The sequence below is a fragment of the Dendrobates tinctorius genome, unplaced genomic scaffold, assembly GCF_039654945.1.
Source record: "Dendrobates tinctorius isolate UK_male_01 unplaced genomic scaffold, ASM3965494v1 ptg000243l, whole genome shotgun sequence".
NCBI classification, from domain to species: Eukaryota; Metazoa; Chordata; class Amphibia; order Anura; family Dendrobatidae; genus Dendrobates; species Dendrobates tinctorius.
In genome coordinates this window covers 12,442,411-12,466,302 of record NW_027361910.1, presented here as the reverse complement: position 1 = coordinate 12,466,302, position 23,892 = coordinate 12,442,411, and the positions used below count along the sequence as shown (strand labels likewise).

Below are 23,892 nucleotides of genomic sequence, written 5' to 3'. Positions count from 1 at the left end.
GGCTGTCACTCCCTTTAAATACACATGGTGGGCTGTCACTCCCTGTATATACACATGGTGGGCTGTCACTCCCTGTATGTACACATGGTGGGCTGTCACTCACTCTGTATAGACATGGTGGGCTGTCACTTTTTGTATATACACATGGTGGGCTGTCACTCACTCTATATACACATGGTGGGCTGTCATTCCCTGTATGTACACATGGTGAGCTGTCACTCCCTGTATGTACACATGGTGGGCTGTCACTCCCTGTATATACACATGGTGGTCTGTCACTCCCTCTATATACACATGGTGGGCTGTCACTCCCTGTGTATACACATGGTGGGCTGTCACTCCCTGTATATGCACATGGTGGGCTGTCACTCCCTGTATATGCACATGGTGGGCTGTCACTCCCTGTATATGTACATGGTGGGCTGTCACTCCCTGTATATGCACATGGTGGCCGTCACTCCCTGTATGTACACATGGTGGGCTTTCACTCCCTGTATATACACATGGTGGGCTGTCACTCCCTTTATATACATGGTGGGCTGTCACTCCCTGTATATACACATGGTGGGCTGTCACTCCCTGTATATACACGGTGGGCCGTCACTCCCTCTGTATACACATGGTGGGTTGTCACTCCCTCTGTCTACACATGGTGGGATGTCACTCCCTGTATATACACATGGTGGGTTGTCACTCCCTCTGTCTACACATGGTGGGATGTCACTCCCTGTATATACACATGGTGGGCTGTCACTCCCTGTATATACACATGGTGGGCCGTCACTCCCTGTATATGCACATGGTGGGCCATCACTCCCTGTATATGCACATGGTGGGCCGTCACCCCCTGTATATGCACATGGTGGGCCGTCACTCCCTGTATGTACACATGGTGGGCCGTCACTCCCTGTATGTACACATGGTGGGCCGTCACTCCCTGTATGTACACATGGTGGGCCGTCACTCCCTGTATATACACATGGTGGGCCGTCACTCCCTGTATATACACATGGTGGGCCGTCACTCCCTGTATATACACATGGTGGGCCGTCACTCCCTGTATGTACACATGGTGGGCCGTCACTCCCTGTATGTACACATGGTGGGCCGTCACTCCCTGTATGTACACATGGTGGGCCGTCACTCCCTGTATGTACACATGGTGGGCCGTCACTCCCTGTATATACACATGGGGGGCCGTCACTCCCTGTATATACACATAGGGGGCCGTCACTCCCTGTATATTCACATAGGGTGCCGTCACTCCCTGTATATACACATGGTGGGCTGTCACTCCCTGTATATACACATGGTGGGCTGTCACTCCCTGTATATACACATGGTGGGCCGTCACTCCCTGTATATACACATGGTGGGCTGTCACTACCTCTGTATACACATGGTGGGCTGCCACTCCCTGTATATACACATGGTGGGCTGTCACTCCCTGTATATACAAATGGGCTGTCACTCCCTGTATATACACCTGGAGGGCTGTCACTCCCTGTATATACACATGGAGGGCTGTCACTCCCTGGATATACACATGGTGGGCTGTCACTCCCTGTATATACACATGGAGGGCTGTCACTCCCTATATATACACATGGTGGGCTGTCACTCCCTGTATATACACATGGTGGGCTGTCACTCCCTCTGTATACACATGGTGGGCTGTCACTCCCTGTATATACACATGGTGGGCTGTCACTCCCTGTATGTACACATGGTGGACTGTCACTCACTCTGTATACACATGGTGGGCTGTCACTCCTTGTATATACACATGGAGGGCTGTCACTCCCTCTGTATACACATGGTGGGCTGTCACTCCCTTTAAATACACATGGTGGGCTGTCACTCCCTGTATATACACATGGTGGGCTGTCACTCCCTGTATACACATGGAGGGCTGTCACTCCCTTTATATACACATGGTGGGCTGTCACTCCCTGTATGTACACATGGTGGGCTGTCACTCACTCTGTATAGACATGGTGGGCTGTCACTCTTTGTATATACACATGGTGGGTTGTCACTCACTCTATATACACATGGTGGGCTGTCATTCCCTGTATGTACACATGGTGAGCTGTCACTCCCTGTATGTACACATGGTGGGCTGTCACTCCCTGTATATACACATGGTGGTCTGTCACTCCCTGTACATACACATGGTGGGCTGTCACTCCCTCTATATACACATGGTGGGCTGTCACTCCCTGTGTATACACATGGTGGGCTGTCACTCCCTGTATATACACATGGTGGGCTGTCACTCCCTGTATATACACATGGTGGGCTGTCACTCCCTGTATATGCACATGGTGGGCTGTCAGTCCCTGTATATGCACATGGTGGCCGTCACTCCCTGTATGTACACATGGTGGGCTTTCACTCCCTGTATATACACATGGTGGGCTGTCACTCCCTTTATATACATGGTGGGCTGTCACTCCCTGTATATACACATGGTGGGCTGTCACTCCCTGTATATACACGGTGGGCCGTCACTCCCTCTGTATACACATGGTGGGTTGTCACTCCCTCTGTCTACACATGGTGGGCTGTCACTCCCTGTATATACACATGGAGGGCCGTCACTCCCTGGATATACACATGGTGGGCCGTCACTCCCTGTATATACACATGGTGGGCCGTCACTCCCTGTATGTACACATGGTGGGCCGTAACTCCCTGTATGTACACATGGTGGGCCGTCACTCCCTGTATATACACATGGTGGGCCGTCACTCCCTGTATATACACATGGTGGGCCGTCACTCCCTGTATATACACATGGTGGGCCGTCACTCCCTGTATATACACATGGTGGGCCGTCACTCCCTGTATATACACATGGTGGGCCGTCACTCCCTGTATATACACATGGTGGGCCGTCACTCCCTGTATGTACACATGGTGGGCCGTCACTCCCTGTATGTACACATGGTGGGCCTTCACTCCCTGTATATACACATGGGGGGCCGTCACTCCCTGTATATACACATAGGGTGCCGTCACTCCCTGTATATTCACATAGGGTGCCGTCACTCCCTGTATATACATATGGTGGGCTGTCACTCCCTGTATATACACATGGTGGGCTGTCACTCCCTCTGTATACACATGGCGGGCCGTCACTCTCTGGATATACACATGGTGGGCCGTCACTCCCTGTATATACACATGGTGGGCTGTCACTACCTCTGTATACACATGGTGGGCTGCCACTCCCTGTATATACACATGGTGGGCTGTCACTCCCTGTATATACACATGGTGGGCTGTCACTCCCTGTATATACACCTGGAGGGCTGTCACTCCCTGTATATACACATGGAGGGCTGTCACTCCCTGGATATACACATGGTGGGCTGTCACTCCCTGTATATACACATGGATGGCTGTCACTCCCTGTATATACACATGGAGGGCTGTCACTCCCTGGATATACACATGGTGGGCTGTCACTCCCTGTATATACACATGGAGGGCTGTCACTCCCTATATATACACATGGTGGGCTGTCACTCCCTGTATATACACATGGTGGGCTGTCACTCCCTCTGTATACACATGGTGGGCTGTCACTCCCTGTATATACACATGGTGGGCTGTCACTCCCTGTATATACACATGGTGGGCTGTCACTCCCTGTATATACACATGGTGGGCTCTCACTCCCTGTATATACACATGGTGGGCTGTCACTCCGTCTGTATACACATAGTGGGCTGTCACTCCCTGTATATACACATGGTGGGCTGTCACTCCCTGTATATACACATGGTGGGCTGTCACTCCCTGTATATACACATGGTGGGCTGTCACTCCCTGTATATACACATGGTGGGCTGTCACTCCCTCTGTATACACATGGTGGGCTGTCACTCCCTGTATATACACATGGTGGGCTGTCACTCCCTCTGTATACACATGGTGGGCTGTCACTCCCTGTATATACACATGGTGGGCTGTCACTCCCTGTATGTACACATGGTGGTCTGTCACTCCCTGTATATACACATGGTGGTCTGTCACTCCCTGTATATACACATGGTGGGCTGTCACTCCCTGTATATACACATGGTGGGCTGTCACTCCCTGTATGTACATATGGTGGGCTGTCACTCCCTGTATATACACATGGTGGGCTGTCACTCACTGTATATACACATGGTGGGCTGTCACTCACTCTGTATACACATGGTGGGCTGTCACTCCCTGTATATGCACATGGTGGGTTGTCACTCCCTTTATACACATGGTGGGCTTTTACTCCCTGTATATACACATGGTGGGCTGTCACTCCCTGTATGTACACATGGTGGGCTGTCACTCACTCTATATACACATGGTGGGCTGTCACTCCCTGTATATACACATGGTGGGCTGTCACTCCCTGTATGTACACATGGTGGACTGTCACTCACTCTGTATACACATGGTGGGCTGTCACTCCTTGTATATACACATGGAGGGCTGTCACTCCCTCTATACACATGGTGGGCTGTCACTCCCTTTATATACACATGGTGGGCTGTCACTCCCTGTATATACACATGGTGGGCTGTCACTCCCTGTATACACATGGAGGGCTGTCACTCCCTTTATATACACATGGTGGGATGTCACTCCCTGTATGTACACATGGTGGGCTGTCACTCACTCTGTATAGACATGGTGGGCTGTCACTCTTTGTATATACACATGGTGGGCTGTCACTCCCTGTATATACACATGGTGGGCTGTCACTCCCTGTATATGCACATGGTGGGCTGTCACTCCCTGTATATGCACATGATGGGCTGTCACTCCCTGTACATGCACATGGTGGGCCGTCACTCCATGTATGTACACATGGTGGGCCGTCACTCCCTGTATGTACACATGGTGGGCCGTCACTCCCTGTATGTACACATGGTGGGCCGTCACTCCCTGTATGTACACATGGTGGGCCGTCACTCCCTGTATATGCACATGGTGGGCTGTCACTCCCTGTATATGCACATGGTGGGCTGTCACCCCCTGTATATGCACATGGTGGGCCGTCACTCCCTGTATGTACACATGGTGGGCCGTCACTCCCTGTATATACACATGGTGGGCCGTCACTCCCTGTATGTACACATGGTGGGCCGTCACTCCCTGTATGTACACATGGTGGGCCGTCACTCCCTGTATGTACACATGGTGGGCCGTCACTCCCTGTATGTACACATTTTGGGCCGTCACTCCCTGTATGTACACATGGTGGGCCGTCACTCCCTGTATGTACACATGGGGGGCCGTCACTCCCTGTATGTACACATGGGGGGCCGTCACTCCCTGTATATACACATAGGGTGCCGTCACTCCCTGTATATACACATGGTGGGCTGTCACTCCCTGTATATACACATGGTGGGCTATCACTCCCTCTGTATACACATGGCGGGCCGTCACTCTCTGGATATACACATGGTGGGCCGTCACTCCCTGTATATACACATGGTGGGCTGTCACTACCTCTGTATACACATGGTGGGCTGCCACTCCCTGTATATACACATGGTGGGCTGTCACTCCCTGTATATACACATGGTGGGCTGTCACTCCCTGTATATACACCTGGAGGGCTGTCACTCCCTGTATATACACATGGAGGGCTGTCACTCCCTGTATATACACATGGTGGGCTGTCACTCCCTGTATATATACATGGAGGGCTGTCACTCCCTATATATACACATGGTGGGCTGTCACTCCCTGTATATACATATGGTGGGCTGTCACTCCCTCTGTATACACATGGTGGGCTGTCACTCCCTGTATATACACATGGTGGGCTGTCACTCCCTGTATATACACATGGTGGGCTGTCACTCCCTGTATATACACATGGTGGGCTCTCACTCCCTGTATATTCACATGGTGGGCTGTCACTCAGTCTGTATACACATGGTGGGCTGTCACTCCCTGTATATACACATGGTGGGCTGTCACTCCCTGTATATACACATGGTGGGCTGTCACTCCCTCTGTATACACATGGTGGGCTGTCACTCCCTGTATATACACATGGTGGGCTGTCACTCCCTGTATGTACACATGGTGGTCTGTCACTCCCTGTATATACACATGGTGGTCTGTCACTCCCTGTATATACACATGGTGGGCTGTCACTCCCTGTATGTACATATGGTGGGCTGTCACTCCCTGTATATACACATGGTGGGCTGTCACTCACTGTATATACACATGGTGGGCTGTCACTCACTCTGTATACACATGGTGGGCTGTCACTCCCTGTATATGCACATGGTGGGCTGTCACTCCCTTTATACACATGGTGGGCTGTTACTCCCTGTATATACACATGGTGGGCTGTCACTCCCTGTATGTACACATGGTGGGCTGTCACTCACTCTATATACACATGGTGGGCTGTCACTCCCTGTATATACACATGGTGGGCTGTCACTCCCTGTATGTACACATGGTGGACTGTCACTCACTCTGTATACACATGGTGGGCTGTCACTCCTTGTATATACACATGGAGGGCTGTCACTCCCTCTGTATACACATGGTGGGCTGTCACTCCCTTTAAATACACATGGTGGGCTGTCACTCCCTGTATATACACATGGTGGGCTGTCACTCCCTGTATGTACACATGGTGGGCTGTCACTCACTCTGTATAGACATGGTGGGCTGTCACTTTTTGTATATACACATGGTGGGCTGTCACTCACTCTATATACACATGGTGGGCTGTCATTCCCTGTATGTACACATGGTGAGCTGTCACTCCCTGTATGTACACATGGTGGGCTGTCACTCCCTGTATATACACATGGTGGTCTGTCACTCCCTCTATATACACATGGTGGTCTGTCACTCCCTGTGTATACACATGGTGGGCTGTCACTCCCTGTGTATACACATGGTGGGCTGTCACTCCCTGTATATGCACATGGTGGGCTGTCACTCCCTGTATATGCACATGGTGGGCTGTCACTCCCTGTATATGTACATGGTGGGCTGTCACTCCCTGTATATGCACATGGTGGCCGTCACTCCCTGTATGTACACATGGTGGGCTTTCACTCCCTGTATATACACATGGTGGGCTGTCACTCCCTTTATATACATGGTGGGCTGTCACTCCCTGTATATACACATGGTGGGCTGTCACTCCCTGTATATACACGGTGGGCCGTCACTCCCTCTGTATACACATGGTGGGTTGTCACTCCCTCTGTCTACACATGGTGGGATGTCACTCCCTGTATATACACATGGTGGGTTGTCACTCCCTCTGTCTACACATGGTGGGATGTCACTCCCTGTATATACACATGGTGGGCTGTCACTCCCTGTATATACACATGGTGGGCCGTCACTCCCTGTATATGCACATGGTGGGCCATCACTCCCTGTATATGCACATGGTGGGCCGTCACCCCCTGTATATGCACATGGTGGGCCGTCACTCCCTGTATGTACACATGGTGGGCCGTCACTCCCTGTATGTACACATGGTGGGCCGTCACTCCCTGTATGTACACATGGTGGGCCGTCACTCCCTGTATATACACATGGTGGGCCGTCACTCCCTGTATATACACATGGTGGGCCGTCACTCCCTGTATGTACACATGGTGGGCCGTCACTCCCTGTATGTACACATGGTGGGCCGTCACTCCCTGTATGTACACATGGTGGGCCGTCACTCCCTGTATGTACACATGGTGGGCCGTCACTCCCTGTATATACACATGGGGGGCCGTCACTCCCTGTATATACACATAGGGGGCCGTCACTCCCTGTATATTCACATAGGGTGCCGTCACTCCCTGTATATACACATGGTGGGCTGTCACTCCCTGTATATACACATGGTGGGCTGTCACTCCCTGTATATACACATGGTGGGCCGTCACTCCCTGTATATACACATGGTGGGCTGTCACTACCTCTGTATACACATGGTGGGCTGCCACTCCCTGTATATACACATGGTGGGCTGTCACTCCCTGTATATACAAATGGGCTGTCACTCCCTGTATATACACCTGGAGGGCTGTCACTCCCTGTATATACACATGGAGGGCTGTCACTCCCTGGATATACACATGGTGGGCTGTCACTCCCTGTATATACACATGGAGGGCTGTCACTCCCTATATATACACATGGTGGGCTGTCACTCCCTGTATATACACATGGTGGGCTGTCACTCCCTCTGTATACACATGGTGGGCTGTCACTCCCTGTATATACACATGGTGGGCTGTCACTCCCTGTATGTACACATGGTGGACTGTCACTCACTCTGTATACACATGGTGGGCTGTCACTCCTTGTATATACACATGGAGGGCTGTCACTCCCTCTGTATACACATGGTGGGCTGTCACTCCCTTTAAATACACATGGTGGGCTGTCACTCCCTGTATATACACATGGTGGGCTGTCACTCCCTGTATACACATGGAGGGCTGTCACTCCCTTTATATACACATGGTGGGCTGTCACTCCCTGTATGTACACATGGTGGGCTGTCACTCACTCTGTATAGACATGGTGGGCTGTCACTCTTTGTATATACACATGGTGGGTTGTCACTCACTCTATATACACATGGTGGGCTGTCATTCCCTGTATGTACACATGGTGAGCTGTCACTCCCTGTATGTACACATGGTGGGCTGTCACTCCCTGTATATACACATGGTGGTCTGTCACTCCCTGTACATACACATGGTGGGCTGTCACTCCCTCTATATACACATGGTGGGCTGTCACTCCCTGTGTATACACATGGTGGGCTGTCACTCCCTGTATATACACATGGTGGGCTGTCACTCCCTGTATATGCACATGGTGGGCTGTCAGTCCCTGTATATGCACATGGTGGCCGTCACTCCCTGTATGTACACATGGTGGGCTTTCACTCCCTGTATATACACATGGTGGGCTGTCACTCCCTTTATATACATGGTGGGCTGTCACTCCCTGTATATACACATGGTGGGCTGTCACTCCCTGTATATACACGGTGGGCCGTCACTCCCTCTGTATACACATGGTGGGTTGTCACTCCCTCTGTCTACACATGGTGGGCTGTCACTCCCTGTATATACACATGGAGGGCTGTCACTCCCTGTATATACACATGGTGGGCTGTCACTCCCTGTATATGCACATGGTGGGCCGTCACTCCCTGTATATGCACATGGTGGGCCGTCACTCCCTGTATATGCACATGGTGGGCCGTCACTCCCTGTATGTACACATGGTGGGCCGTCACTCCCTGTATATACACATGGTGGTCTGTCACTCCCTGTATGTACATATGGTGGGCTGTCACTCCCTGTATATACACATGGAGGGTTGTCACTCCGTCTGTATACACATAGTGGGCTGTCACTCCCTGTATATACACATGGTGGGCTGTCACTCCCTGTATATACACATGGTGGGCTGTCACTCCCTGTATATACACATGGTGGGCTGTCACTCCGTCTGTATACACATGGTGGGCTGTCACTCCCTGTATGTACACATGGTGGGCCGTCACTCCCTGTATATACACATGGTGGGCCGTCACTCCCTGTATATACACATGGTGGGCCGTCACTCCCTGTATATACACATGGTGGGCCGTCACTCCCTGTATTTACACATGGTGGGCCGTCACTCCCTGTATGTACACATGGTGGGCTCTCACTCCCTGGATATACACATGGTGGGCTGTCACTCCCTGTATATACACATGGAGGGCTGTCACTCCCTGTATATACACATGGAGGGCTGTCACTCCCTGGATATACACATGGTGGGCCGTCACTCCCTGTATATACACATGGTGGGCCGTCACTCCCTGTATGTACACATGGTGGGCCGTCACTCCCTGTATGTACACATGGTGGGCCGTCACTCCCTGTATGTACACATGGTGGGCCGTCACTCCCTGTATATACACATGGTGGGCCGTCACTCCCTGTATATACACATGGTGGGCCGTCACTCCCTGTATATACACATGGTGGGCCGTCACTCCCTGTGTATACACATGGTGGGCCGTCACTCCCTGTATATACACATGGTGGGCCGTCACTCCCTGTATATACACATGGTGGGCCGTCACTCCCTGTATGTACACATGGTGGGCCGTCACTCCCTGTATGTACACATGGTGGGCCTTCACTCCCTGTATATACACATGGGGGGCCGTCACTCCCTGTATATACACATAGGGTGCCGTCACTCCCTGTATATTCACATAGGGTGCCGTCACTCCCTGTATATACATATGGTGGGCTGTCACTCCCTGTATATACACATGGTGGGCTGTCACTCCCTCTGTATACACATGGCGGGCCGTCACTCTCTGGATATACACATGGTGGGCCGTCACTCCCTGTATATACACATGGTGGGCTGTCACTACCTCTGTATACACATGGTGGGCTGCCACTCCCTGTATATACACATGGTGGGCTGTCACTCCCTGTATATACACCTGGAGGGCTGTCACTCCCTGTATATACACATGGAGGGCTGTCACTCCCTGGATATACACACGGTGGGCTGTCACTCCCTGTATATACACATGGATGGCTGTCACTCCCTGTATATACACATGGAGGGCTGTCACTCCCTGGATATACACATGGTGGGCTGTCACTCCCTGTATATACACATGGAGGGCTGTCACTCCCTATATATACACATGGTGGGCTGTCACTCCCTGTATATACACATGGTGGGCTGTCACTCCCTGTATGTACACATGGTGGGCTGTCACTCACTCTATATACACATGGTGGGCTGTCACTCCCTGTATATACACATGGTGGGCTGTCACTCCCTGTATGTACACATGGTGGACTGTCACTCACTCTGTATACACATGGTGGGCTGTCACTCCTTGTATATACACATGGAGGGCTGTCACTCCCTCTATACACATGGTGGGCTGTCACTCCCTTTATATACACATGGTGGGCTGTCACTCCCTGTATATACACATGGTGGGCTGTCACTCCCTGTATATACACATGGTGGGCTGTCACTCCCTGTATACACATGGAGGGCTGTCACTCCCTTTATATACACATGGTGGGCTGTCACTCCCTGTATGTACACATGGTGGGCTGTCACTCACTCTGTATAGACATGGTGGGCTGTCACTCTTTGTATATACACATGGTGGGCTGTCACTCACTCTATATACACATGGTGGGCTGTCATTCCCTGTATGTACACATGGTGGGCTGTCATTCCCTGTATGTACACATGGTGAGCTGTCACTCTCTGTATGTACACATGGCGGGCTGTCACTCCCTGTATATAATAATAATAATAATAATAATCTTTATTTTTATATAGCGCTAACATATTCCGCAGCGCTTTACAGTTTGCACATATTTTCATCACTGTCCCTGATGGGGCTCACAATCTAAATTCCCTATCAGTATGTTTTTGGACATGGTGGGCTGTCACTTCCTGTATGTACATATGGTGTGCTGTCACTCCCTGTATATACACATGGTGGGTTGTCACTCCCTGTATGTACACATGATGGGCTGTCACTCCCTGTATATACACATCGTGGGCTGTCACTCCCTGTATATACACATGGTGGGCTGTCACTCCCTGTATATACACATGATGGGCTGTCACTCCCTGTATACACACATGGTGGGCTGTCACTCCCTGTATATACACAAGGTGGGCTGTCACTCCCTGTATATACATATGGTGGGCTGTCACTCCCTGTATGTACACATGGTGGGCTGTCACTCACTCTGTATACACATGGTGGGCTGTCACTCCTTGTATATACACATGGAGGGCTGTCACTCCCTCTGTATACACATGGTGGGCTGTCACTCCCTGTATATACACATGGTGGGCTGTCACTCCCTGTATATACACATGGTGGGCTGTCACTCCCTGTATACACATGGAGGGCTGTCACTCCCTGTATATACACATGGTGGGCTGTCACTCACTCTGTATACACATGGTGGGCTGTCACTCCTTGTATATACACATGGGGGGCTGTCACTCCCTCTATATACACATGGTGGGCTGTCACTCCCTGTATATACACATGGAGGGCTGTCACTCCCTATATATACACATGGTGGGCTGTCACTCCCTGTATATACACATGGTGGGCTGTCACTCCCTGTATATACACATGGTGGGCTGTCACTCCGTCTGTATACACATGGTGGGCTGTCACTCCCTGTATATACACATGGTGGGCTGTCACTCCCTGTATATACACATGATGGGCTGTCACTCCCTCTGTATACACATGGTGGGCTGTCACTCCCTGTATATACACATGGTGGGCTGTCACTCCCTGTATATACACATGATGGGCTGTCACTCCCTCTGTATACACATGGTGGGCTGTCACTCCCTGTATATACACATGGTGGGCTGTCACTCCCTCTGTATACACATGGTGGGCTGTCACTCCCTGTATATACACATGGTGGGCTGTCACTCCCTATATATACACATGGTGGGCTGTCACTCCCTCTGTATACACATGATGGGCTGTCACTCCCTGTATATACACATGGTGGGCTGTCACTCCCTCTGTATACACATGGAGGGCTGTCACTCCCTGTATATACACATGGTCGGCTGTCACTTCCGGTATATACACATGGTGGACTGTCACTCCCTCTGTATAAACATGGTGGGCTGTCACTCCCTCTGTATACACATGGTGGGCTGTCACTCCCTGTATATACACATGGTGGGCCGTCACTCCCTGTATATACACATGGTGGGCCGTCACTCCCTGTATATACACATGGTGGGCCGTCACTCCCTGTATATACACATGGTGGGCCGTCACTCCCTGTATAGACATGGTGGGCTGTCACTCCCTGTATATACACATGGTGGGCTGTCACTCCCTCTGTATACACATGGTGGGCTGTCACTCCCTGTATATACACATGGTGGGCTGTCACTCCCTGTATATACACATGGAGGGTTGTCACTCCCTGTATATACACATGGAGGGCTGTCACTCCCTGTATATACACATGGTGGGCTGTCACTCCCTGTATATACACATGGAGGGCTGTCACTCCCTGTATATACACATGGTGGGCTGTCACTCCCTGTATATACACATGGTGGGCTGTCACTCCCTGTATATACACATGGTGGGCTGTCACTCCCTGTATATACACATGGTGGGCTGTCACTCCCTGTATATACACATGGTGGGCTGTCACCCCATCTGTATACACATGGTGGGCTGTCACTCCCTGTATATACACATGGTGGGCTGTCACTCCCTGTATATACACATGATGGGCTGTCACTCCCTCTGTATACACATGGTGGGCTGTCACTCCCTGTATATACACATGGTGGGCTGTCACTCCCTCTGTATACACATGGTGGGCTGTCACTCCCTGTATATACACATGGTGGGCTGTCACTCCCTATATATACACATGGTGGGCTGTCACTCCCTCTGTATACACATGGTGGGCTGTCACTCCCTGTATATACACATGGTGGGCTGTCACTCCCTCTGTATACACATGGAGGGCTGTCACTCCCTGTATATACACATGGTCGGCTGTCACTTCCTGTATATACACATGGTGGGCTGTCACTCCCTCTGTATACACATGGTGGGCTGTCACTCCCTGTATATACACATGGTGGGCCGTCACTCCCTGTATATACACATGGTGGGCCGTCACTCCCTGTATATACACATGGTGGGCCGTCACTCCCTGTATATACACATGGTGGGCCGTCACTCCCTGTATATACACATGGTGGGCCGTCACTCCCTGTATAGACATGGTGGGCTGTCACTCCCTGTATATACACATGGTGGGCTGTCACTCCCTCTGTATACACATGGTGGGCTGTCACTCCCTGTATATACACATGGTGGGCTGTCACTCCCTCTGTATACACATGGTGGGCTGTCACGCCATCTATATACACATGGTGGGCTGTCACTCCCTGTGTATACACATGGTGGGCTGTCACTCCCTGTATATACACATGGTGGGCTGTCACTCCCTGTATATACACATGGTGGGCTGTCACTCCCTGTATATACACATGGTGGGCTGTCACTCCCTGTGTATACACATGGTGGGCTGTCACTCCCTGTATACACATGGCGGGCCGTCACTCCCTCTATATACACATGGCGGGCTGTCACTCCCTGTATATACACATGGCGGGCTGTCACTCCCTGTATATACACATGGTGGGCTGTCACTCCCTCTATATACACATGGTGGGCTGTCACTCCCTGTGTATACACATGGTGGGCTGTCACTCCCTCTATATACACATGGTGGGCTGTCACTCCCTGTATATACACATGGTGGGCTGTCACTCCCTGTGTATACACATGGTGGGCTGTCACTCCCTGTGTATACACATGGTAGGCTGTCACTCCCTGTATATACACATGGTGGGCTGTCACTCCCTCTATATACACATGGTGGGCTGTCGCTCCCAGTATATACACATGGTGGGCTGTCGCTCCCAGTATATACACATGGTGGGCTGTCACTCCCAGTATATACACATGGTGGGCTGTCACTCCCAGTATATACACATGGTGGGCTGTCTCTCCCAGTATATACACATGGTGGGCTGTCACTCCCTGTATATACACATGGTGGGCTGTCACTCCCTGTATATACACATGGTGGGCCGTCACTCCCTCTGTATGCACATGGTGGGCTGTCACTCCCTGTATATACACATGGTGGGCCGTCACTCCCTCTGTATACACATGGTGGGCTGTCACTACCTGTATATACACATGGTGGGCCGTCACTCCCAGTATATACACATGGTGGGCTGTCACTCTCTGTATATACACATGGTGGGCCGTCACTCCCAGTATATACACATGGTGGGCTGTCACTCTCTGTATATACACATGGTGGGCTGTCACTCCCAGTATATACACATGGTGGGCCGTCACTCCCTCTGTATACACATGGTGGGCTGTCACTCCCTGTATATACACATGGTGGGCTGTCACTCCCTCTATATACACATGGTGGGCTGTCACTCCCTCTGTATACACATGGTGGGCTGTCACTCCCAGTATATACACATGGTGGGCCGTCACTCCCTCTGTATACACATGGTGGGCTGTCACTCCCTGTATATACACATGGTGGGCTGTCACTCCCTGTATATACACATGGTGGGCTGTCACTCCCTCTATATACACATGGTGGGCCGTCACTCCCTCTGTATACACATGGTGGGCTGTCGCTCCCTCTATATACACATGGAGGGCTGTCACTCCCTGTATATACACATGGTGGGCTGTCACTCCCTGTATATACACATGGTGGGCTGTCACTCCCTCTATATACACATGGTGGGCCGTCACTCCCTCTGTATACACATGGTGGGCTGTCGCTCCCTCTATATACACATGGTGGGCTGTCACTCCCTCTATATACACATGGTGGGCTGTCACTCCCTCTGTATACACATGGTGGGCTGTCACTCCCAGTATATACACATGGTGGGCCGTCACTCCCTCTGTATACACATGGTGGGCTGTCACTCCCTGTATATACACATGGTGGGCTGTCACTCCCTGTATATACACATGGTGGGCTGTCACTCCCTCTATATACACATGGTGGGCCGTCACTCCCTCTGTATACACATGGTGGGCTGTCGCTCCCTCTATATACACATGGTGGGCTGTCACTCCCTGTATATACACATGGTGGGCTGTCACTCCCTCTATATACACATGGTGGGCCGTCACTCCCTCTGTATACACATGGTGGGCTGTCGCTCCCTCTATATACACATGGTGGGCTGTCACTCCCTCTGTATACACATGGTGGGCTGTCACTCCCTGTATATACACATGGTGGGCTGTCACTCCCTCCATATACACATGGTGGGCCGTCACTCCCTCTGTATACACATGGTGGGTTGTCGCTCTCTCTATATACACATGGAGGGCTGTCACTCCCAGTATATACACATGGTGGGCTGTCATTCCCTGTATGTACACATGGTGAGCTGTCACTCCCTCTGTATACACATGGTGGGCTGTCGCTCCCAGTATATACACATGGTGGGCTGTCACTCCCTGTATATACACATGGTGGGCTGTCACTCCCTGTATATACACATGGTGGGCTGTTACTCCCTGTATATACACATGGTGGGCTGTCACTCCCTCTATATACACATGGTGGGCTGTCACTCCCTCTGTATACACATGGTGGGCTGTCGCTCCCAGTATATACACATGGTGGGCCGTCACTCCCTCTGTATACACATGGTGGGCTGTCACTCCCTCTGTATACACATGGTGGGCTGTCGCTCCCAGTATATACACATGGTGGGCCGTCACTCCCTCTATATACACATGGTGGGCTGTCACTCCCTCTGTATACACATGGTGGGCTGTCACTCCCAGTATATACACATGGTGGGCTGTTACTCCCTGTATATACACATGGTGGGCTGTCACTCCCTCTATATACACATGGTGGGCTGTCACTCCCTCTGTATACACATGGTGGGCTGTCGCTCCCAGTATATACACATGGTGGGCCGTCACTCCCTCTGTATACACATGGTGGGCTGTCCTCTGTATACACATGGTGGGCTGTCGCTCCCAGTATATACACATGGTGGGCTGTCACTCCCTCTGTATACACATGGTGGGCTGTCGCTCCCAGTATATACACATGGTGGGCTGTCACTCCCTCTGTATACACATGGTGGGCTGTCGCTCCCAGTATATACACATGGTGGGCTGTCACTCCCTCTGTATACACATGGTGGGCTGTCGCTCCCAGTATATACACATGGTGGGCCGTCACTCCCTCTGTATACACATGCAGTATAACTACCATTCATTTGCAGCACACATTACAGACGGTTTGTTGCCTCTGACAGGAACCTCAGCAGTGCGCGCTGTTGCTGTGGGGGCACATTTCAGGGGAGGACAGTGTCCACACACGACTGCGGTAACCTGGGCTCGGCTGCAGGTAATCGCTTTTGCCCCACACTCCGCCCCCGGCTCCTGATGCCGCAGATCCGGGTGGCCATCTGTGACAGGAGCCGCCGCACAGCCGTGGTGGAGGCAGGGGGTGTGAGCCGTCAGCCATGAGGATCCTCTTTCTGGCCCCTCTGAGAGCAAATACTGGGAATTCTACCACCGCCGACAGGATCAAGTGAGTGACAGGTCTGCACAGCATCGAGGTGGTGACGGCGCTGCCAGCTCTAGTGCTCAGCACGGCAGGGTATGGAGGGCTCGGACAGGGGCAGTACAGGGGTGTGACTGCAGAGTGCAGCTCTGCCACAAATTATGAGACCACTGCAACATTTTCAGTTTGTCTGATATTTCTGTTTATAGGTATATTTATGAGTAAAATGTAAATTGCTCTTTTATTCTATAAACTCCTGACAATATGTCTTCGAACTTCCAAGCACTAAATTTTGTATTTATTTTCAGAAAATGAGAAATGGTCAAAATAACAAAAAAATGCAGTGCTTGCAGACCTCAAATAATGCTAAGAAAACAAGTTCATAATCATTTAGAAACAACAATACTAATGTTTTAACTCAGGAAGAGTTCAGAAATCAATATTTTGTGGAATAACCATGATTTTTAATCACAGCTTTCATGTGTCTTGGCATGCTTTCCACCAGTCTTTCTCACTGCTTTTGGGTGACCTTATGCCACTCCTGGTACAAAAATTTAAGCAGTTCTTCTTTGTTTGATGGCTTGTGACTATCCATCTTCCTCTTGATTACATTCCAGAGGTTTTCAATGGGGTTCAGGTCTGGAGATTGGGCTGGCCATGACAGGGATTTGATGTGGTGGTCCTTCATCCACACATTGATTGACATAGCTATGTGGAATGGTGCATTGTCCTGCTGGAAAAAACAGTCCTCAGAGTTGGGGAACATTGCCTGAGCAGACGGAATCAACTGTTTTTCCAGGATAACCTTGTATGCGGCTTGATTCATACGTCCTTCGCAAAGATTAACCTGCCCAATTCCAGACTTGCTGAATCATCCCCAAATCATCACCGATCCTCCACCAAATTTGACAGTGGGTGCAAGACACTGTGGCTTGTACGTCTCTCCAGGTCTCCATCTAACCATTAGGTGTTGGGTAAAGCTGAAAATTACACTCAGCAGATAAGATTACCTTACTCCAGTCCTCTATGGTCCAATCCTTATGGTCTTTGGCAAACTTCAGCCTGGCTCTCCTTTGCTTCTCATTGATGAAAGGCTTTTTTCTAGTTTTACATGACTTGAGCCCTGCCTCTAGGAGCCTGTTACGAACTGTTCTTGCCGTGCACTTCACCCCAGCTGCCATTTACCATTCCTTTTATAGGTCACTTGATGTCATCCTGCAGTTGCTGAGTGACATTCAAATAAGAGGATGGTCATCCCGGTCAGTGGAGAGTCATTTTCGCCTTCTGCCGGTCTGTAACTTTGTTGTCCCCAATGTCTGCTAGACCTTGTTGTAATGGACTGCCATCTTAGAAATTTTAAGGATGGAGGCAACATGATGCTCACTGTATCCCTCTGCTAGTAAAGCCAGAATTGAGCACTTCTTTTCCTCACTCAAGACTTTTCTTTTCATCTCCTTTGGCATAGTTAAAAGTTATTTTTTCCTTCCTATTAGGCTGAGTGCAGACGGACTTTTTGGCCCTGCGGATTTTTCTTTGCAGAATGGAAGAAAACCGCAGGTCAAATGACCTGCATTTTTCCTGCTGATTTCTTCCATTTTTCACGCGGTTTTCCATTGCGGTCTTCCCCCTGCGGATTTGGTAACAGGGGAGATAGAAAACCGCACAAAAGAAGTAACATGCTGCGGATTTTGTACCGCAGGAAAACCGCGCGGAAAAATCCGCAGCGTCTGCACAGTGGTTTTTTTTTTCATTCATTTTTAAAGGTACTGTACATCACAATGCGGATATGCAACGTTTCTGCGCGGTAAAATCCGCAGCGGAAACACTGCAAATCTGCATCGTGTGCACATGGCCTTACTTTTGGGATATTACTAGCACTTATTTTGCCATCCAGCTTGTCTTATTGCAAGAGGATTGTGAACACCACAGCAGGGTTTTTTATACTTTTCTTCATTAAATAAGATTTGGTTCAGGTGATCACCTAATCAGAAGCACATTAAGTAGAATGAGGTGTCCTCTGGTTGGAATTCAACCTGACACTGGAATGGAATGGCTGTCAGACATGTAGAGAAGCTGATTTTTATAAAACTGTGTAGTGGTCTCTTCATTTTTGATGAAATATTGTACTAATATATATGCACGATATTTCAACACTCTGCGTTGTATACCGTGTTATATATATGTACAATATTTACAGTATTTCATTACTCGTTGTTTATGTCTCTGATTGTACTTGGGTGTTCTTAGGCATGTATTTGTGGCTCTTTGAAGCCTGATAATGGTACTGAGGTCGTATAGTGGTAATTGGCTTGGCAGTTTCCTGAATGTTTGTGTAACAGGTTTGTTGCTCCACGTCAGCTGTGTTATCTTGTACTGAGGTTACTTCCCCTGCCATTCTAGGAGCACGTACAGTCGCCCCGAGCGGTAGACGTCAGTGTTACAAGGTTTACTTTAGGAAAGAAGCAGCCCATCACATGCTGAGGTGGCCATATGCTCATCTAATGTGTATGGGTGGGGGGGGGGTTCTGGTGCTGTAGATTAATAAAAGGGGTCTTTTTTTTTTCTGGCAAGCTTTTAAATAAATCCGATCCTCACTATGCAGAAATAAAACTGCGGTGTGGATTTTAAAATCTCCAGTAAGTTAGTACCTAAAGGAAATTGTTGCAGAATTTACTTTTATCATTTTAAACGATTTGTGTTATTTGTGTTTTGTTATAAAAACTTAAACCAGCGATCAATAGGTTGGGATCATCAATCGCGGGGAGACCACAGTGCTATGAAGCACTCACTTCTGATAATAGCAGCTCCTGCCTAAGAAGAGCAATGTGTAATAGACCCGTAGATCTATTGAGCCCACATATTCAAGTCAGTATAACATATAAAAAAATGTAAATTAGATTTATCCTGTAAAGATAAAGTAAAAAAATTTCACAAAGCCAATTTGTGGACCATTCATCTCCATAGTGGACTTTCCACCTAGAAAATCTGCTGTATAATCGTTCTATGTGCACCTAATTTTGACATGGCAAAGCATAAATCTCCAGATTTAATCAATAGAGGAGGACAGGTTCAAGGGGCTATACAAAAATAAATGGCTGTCCTGAGTCGCGGCTCTGCTATATAAAGTACTCGAGTGGTTTTTCTGATTGGCCACTCTGATGTACAAAGTACTCGTATGCATTGGCATACCGCCAATGGTGGAAGGCTGCTATGGTGCCCAGGGCCCCCCAACTATCATCGCACGGTCAACAGTTTTGGCATCCCCAATGCTGATACAGTTAAAAGTAATTATAAAAATCTGATGTTTCAGCGCTGCAGGCATGATGACGTCACTACTTAGCGCCGCTGTGCTGAGATGTACGGGCGCTCGCTGCAGAGACTGGAGCAGCAGGGTAACAAGGAGGAGAGGTGAGTATTGTATTTTTATTATAATCAGTGAGAACATTGTGGAGTGCATTATACTATTTGTAGGACTTTAGGAGGCGTTACCAGTGTTCACCAACAGGTCAAGTTTTCAGGATTTCCTTAGTATTGCACAGGTGATAATTGCATCACCTACACAAGCAGGAATTTCATCACCTGTGAAATACTAAGGAAATCCTGAAAACATGACCTGTTGGTGGCTCTTGAGGACTGGAGTTGGGGAACACTGTGGTTATACTGTATGGACTATGGGTTGTATTATACTATTTGAAGGACTGTGAAAGGTGCATTATATTGTATGCAGGGCTATGGGGAGTGCATTATACTGCATGCAGCAGGGCTGTGGAGTCGGTAAGTCAAACCTGGAGGACTGTAGGGGAGTGCATTATACTGCATGCAGCAGGGCTGTGGAGTCGGTAAGTCAAACCTGCGACTCCTACTCCTCAATTTCCCTTACACCGACTCCACGACTCCGACTCCCACATATATTGCTTATATTTAAGTGAAAAATTTATTGTAGTACAATGTGAACATCAGACATTTAATCATTTTTACGATACAATAATCAAGATATTTAGATAGAACATATTTACTTTGTACCCTTGCCTGTAGAGGAGGAGCTTCACTGGTGCTGGAGTGCAGCACTGACTTATCTCAGCTAAGACAAAGCCTAGATCCTCAGGCTACATTCACACCATGGGCGTAGCCAGGATCAAACCTGGGGGGGGCAGAACCTCATACTGCACACCTCAGCTGCTGCAGAACCTCATATTCCACACCCCTACACTTGAAACAAAAGCCTGCACCTTAAGAAGATGTGGTGATGAATGCAGTCTATTTATTCCAACTATCAATTGATGTGTTACTGAAGACGAGCAATGCCTGTCCTGGGCGTCCTTTTGGGCAGCTATGAGATGTACCTGACTGGTGCTATAAAAAAAAAAAAAAGGAGTGTTAAGGCCCCGTCACACTAAGCGACTTACCAGCGATCCCGACACCGATATCAAGGTGTCAGGATCGCTAGTAAGTCGCTATGTAATCGCTGGTGAGCTGTCACACAGACAGCTTCACCAGCGATCAGCACAGCGATGCCAAGCGCCCGGCATCGCTGACCATCCTGTAAAAAATAGAATCAAAATAAAAAATATAGTTATTCTCACCTTCCGACGTCCCGTTTAGCCATCCTGCCTCTCTCCACGCTCCGGTCCCAGTGATCCTTTGCACGAATGACCGCGAGATGTCACAGTCTCGCGGGATAACAAAGTCTCGCGGTCATTCGTGCAAAGGATCACTGGGACCGGAGCGTGGAGAGAGGCAGGATGGCTGAATGCGATGTCGGAAGGTGAGAATAACTATTTTTTATTATTTTTTACACCTGATCGCTGGTCTCCCGCCTGTCACACACAGCGATGCGTGCTGGCCAGCGGGAGACCAGCGACCAAAGAAATGTCCAGAGATTTCTTGCAGCGATCAGCGATACCGGCAGGGGGGCCGCTCGCTGATCGCTGTCACACACAGCGATCTCGCTGGTGAGATCGCTGTTATGTCACAAAAGTTGTGACTCAGCAGCGATCTCGCTACCGAGATTGCTTAGTGAGACGGGGCCTTTAGTCTGTGTGCTACCCGGCTTTCATTCTTTTTGGTACAGATTAGAAATCTGCTCTATGTATCCATATCTTATCTGCTTTTGCTATTGAAAACATTATCTATGAGCTCAAAAACCTTTCAGGTGATGCGGTTTTTTAAAAAGCTGATCTGGTTTTGCAGCTGAAAAACGTATCCTCAAAAAACGCTGTGTTTGAATGTAGCCTTAGATCAGGAATAGAATAGCCATTTATAGGACACTAGCTGAAGAGCCCGGGCATAGTAACGAACTACAGTTAGTTATAACAAATTATGATGAATATATATATCTGAGTGCAGAGCCCCGCCCACTCTGCATAGCCACATTCACTATAATATCCCACATCATCCCTTCAGCCAGAGCCACCGGACTACTACCTTTATTATCCCATATCATCCCGTCAAAGCCACTGGACTACTACCCCCAATATCCCACATCATCCCGTCTGCCAGAGCCACCGGACAACTACCACTAATATCCCACATTATCCTGTCACAGCCGCCAGACTACTACCCCTAATATCCCGCATCATCCCGTCAGCAAGAGCCACCAGAATACTACCCCTAATATCCCCAGTAAGCCAGAGCCACTGGACTGCTGCCCATAATATCCCACATCATCCCGTCAGCCTGGGGTCAGAACCAGAGCGCTGAATGGAACGGTCCTAACTTCCATACCGGGGATCCCTTTAAGAGAGGCCTTGAGTTAGAACCAGAGTGCTGAGTGGATTTGCCCTAACTTCCATACCAATGATCCCTTTAAGAGACCCTGGGGTCAGAACCACATAGCTGAGTGGAACGGTCCTGACTTCCATTACGGGGATCCCTTTAGGAGAGGCCTGGTGTCAGAACCAAAGCGCTTAGTGGAATTGCGCTAACTTCCATACCATTGATCCCTTTAAGAGGGAAGATGTGCTTATGGGGTGGAGGATGTATGATGGGTATATGGGAACGGGAGGGGGATTCATTTCTGTCATGTGCTCTCTGCTCCTTTCAGGGGAGCAGACAATGACTGGGAGCTTATGTTCCCCGGGATGCTAGATTTCTTCCACCATGTCAGTGTCTGCTGAGGTGTTGACAAGTGGGAAACTTGCTCATAGCAGCCAATCAAAGCTCACCTTCTTTTAACCAGCTCTGGTGAAATGAGAGATGCTTAGTGATTGGTTGCAAGGAAAACTTTTGCTCATAGCAACCAATCACAGCTCTGCTTCTTTTGAACAGCTCTGGTGAAATGAAAGATGCTTAGTGATTGGTTGGTGATACACCCATACAGTACATACATACATTCAATTTTATATATAGAGATTTCATAACTTTCCCAAATAGCTATGAAAAAATATTCAGCACATTTTGCACTGAACTACTGTACCCAATTTATTATATATATTAGGAGTTTGAGTTGGTCCATTTTATACGAACTCCGACTCCACGACTCCGACTCCACAGCCCTGGTATGCAGGGTTATGGGGAGTGCATTACACTGTATGGAAGACTGTGGGGAGTGCATTATACTGTGTGGAGTACATTATACTGTGTGGAGGACTGTGGGGAGTGCATTATATTGTGTGGAGGACTGTGGGGAGTGCATTATACTGTGTGGAGGACTGTGTGGAGGACTGTGGGGAGTGCATTA

The 23,892-nt window shown here is 49.4% G+C and overlaps 1 protein-coding gene across 12 annotated transcripts in view; it reads left to right on the top strand.

The window, feature by feature from the left end:
* GLT1D1 (glycosyltransferase 1 domain containing 1) overlaps window positions 1-23,892 on the top strand; it is a 228,622-nt gene that overhangs the window by 61,511 nt on the left and 143,219 nt on the right. For 2 of the 12 annotated variants that reach the window (XM_073557075.1, XM_073557081.1), the window contains exon 1: window positions 17,214-17,309. The exons of 2 other annotated variants lie outside the window; for them this stretch is intronic. Coding sequence is in view for 3 of the 10 variants with exons in the window: in XM_073557070.1 (XP_073413171.1) it covers window positions 17,173-17,240 (68 nt within the window). In the remaining 7 variants the exon portion in view is untranslated. Of the gene's footprint in view, window positions 1-16,879; window positions 17,310-23,892 lie in introns of those variants that run through there. 8 more of the 12 variants (XM_073557082.1, XM_073557078.1, XM_073557077.1 and 5 more) reach the window with 8 other exon arrangements.